We start from the raw sequence: 1030 nt of genomic DNA, 5'->3' as shown, positions 1-1030 counted from the left end.
TGAGCTGCTTTTTGCATAATACAATGCCTTTGATGATTTCACTGTTAGTTCTAAATTACCTTTACTGTCCAGTTTCCGACTGATGCTTTTTTGCATCTTCTAACTAACTAGGACCCGATAAAACAACCAAATTCGCCAACGTTATCATGAATCCGTTGGCTTTGGTCCCTGACGCCGCTCAACAGAGACAATCTTTAGCAAAAGCCATCAGCAACAACGCCCCCAACAATAAGGAAAAACAACTGAATCCTATCCAAAAGTTCAATTTATCTGACATCCCCGCACCTACCCCACTGCTACTTGACCCTTTGTCCAAGCGTGTGACAATCACACCAGCCTATTGTGATGAAACTACTTCACCGGATGAGGAGGACGACTATATTCCAACCCGTGCTACCTTATCGTACCGAAACGAACACGTCTCTGCGTCAATTCCCACGATGTCAACCCAATATGCTGCAGCCTATTCCACGACAAACTCCCTTTCTTCCGTCGAAACACCTCGTAGCTCTGATTTATATCTACAAAGTTTGGGAGATGACACACAAATAGCACCCAGCGTGACCAGTTACAGCCCAAGTTTGAACGGTGGGACTATTTTCACTCAGCTACGACAGCCTCGAAGGTCTACCAGTTCAAGAATCGACTTTACAGAACAAAAAGTGACTGCCTTGTGACTACCAAAGAGGCTTTCTACCTCTGGGTTAACACATGGTTGTTCTATTTAGCTCATAGCCCTTGTGGCTATTTCAAGAGGTGTAGGGCTATATTTACTTCCCCGTGTATTATTGTCTTACATCAAATTTGTTACTTGTATTGGGCTTTCTGTTATAACAAGATTTACAGTCGTTTATACAATACAATGTAAAAGGACCTTCTATAGAGCCAACTGTCGTTAAGGCTCCTTACCTTGATTCTCGGGCAAAATGTATTAGAGAGATGTTTCTCAATAACAGTTTGAATTCGCCTTGCGTATAGTCTAGTGTAGACTTTTAGTTCCGTGTCTCTGAAAGAGAAGCGAATTCAGACT

The 1030-nt window shown here is 42.5% G+C and overlaps 1 protein-coding gene across 1 annotated transcript in view; it reads left to right on the top strand.

Annotated features, from left to right (window-relative positions):
- T265_13658 (hypothetical protein) overlaps positions 1 to 674 on the top strand; it is a gene marked incomplete at both ends in the record, with an annotated part of 15443 nt that extends 14769 nt beyond the window's left edge. The window contains one exon of the mRNA XM_009169915.1: positions 112 to 674. Within this exon, the coding sequence (XP_009168179.1) occupies positions 112 to 674 (563 nt within the window). The remainder of the gene's footprint in view (positions 1 to 111) is intronic.
- Positions 675 to 1030: the final 356 nt, after the last annotated feature.

This window comes from Opisthorchis viverrini, assembly GCF_000715545.1.
Source record: "Opisthorchis viverrini unplaced genomic scaffold opera_v5_88, whole genome shotgun sequence".
In the NCBI taxonomy this organism is placed as follows: domain Eukaryota; kingdom Metazoa; phylum Platyhelminthes; class Trematoda; order Opisthorchiida; family Opisthorchiidae; genus Opisthorchis; species Opisthorchis viverrini.
Note: the sequence above shows the minus strand (reverse complement) of the source record. Positions and strands in the feature narration are given on the sequence as shown.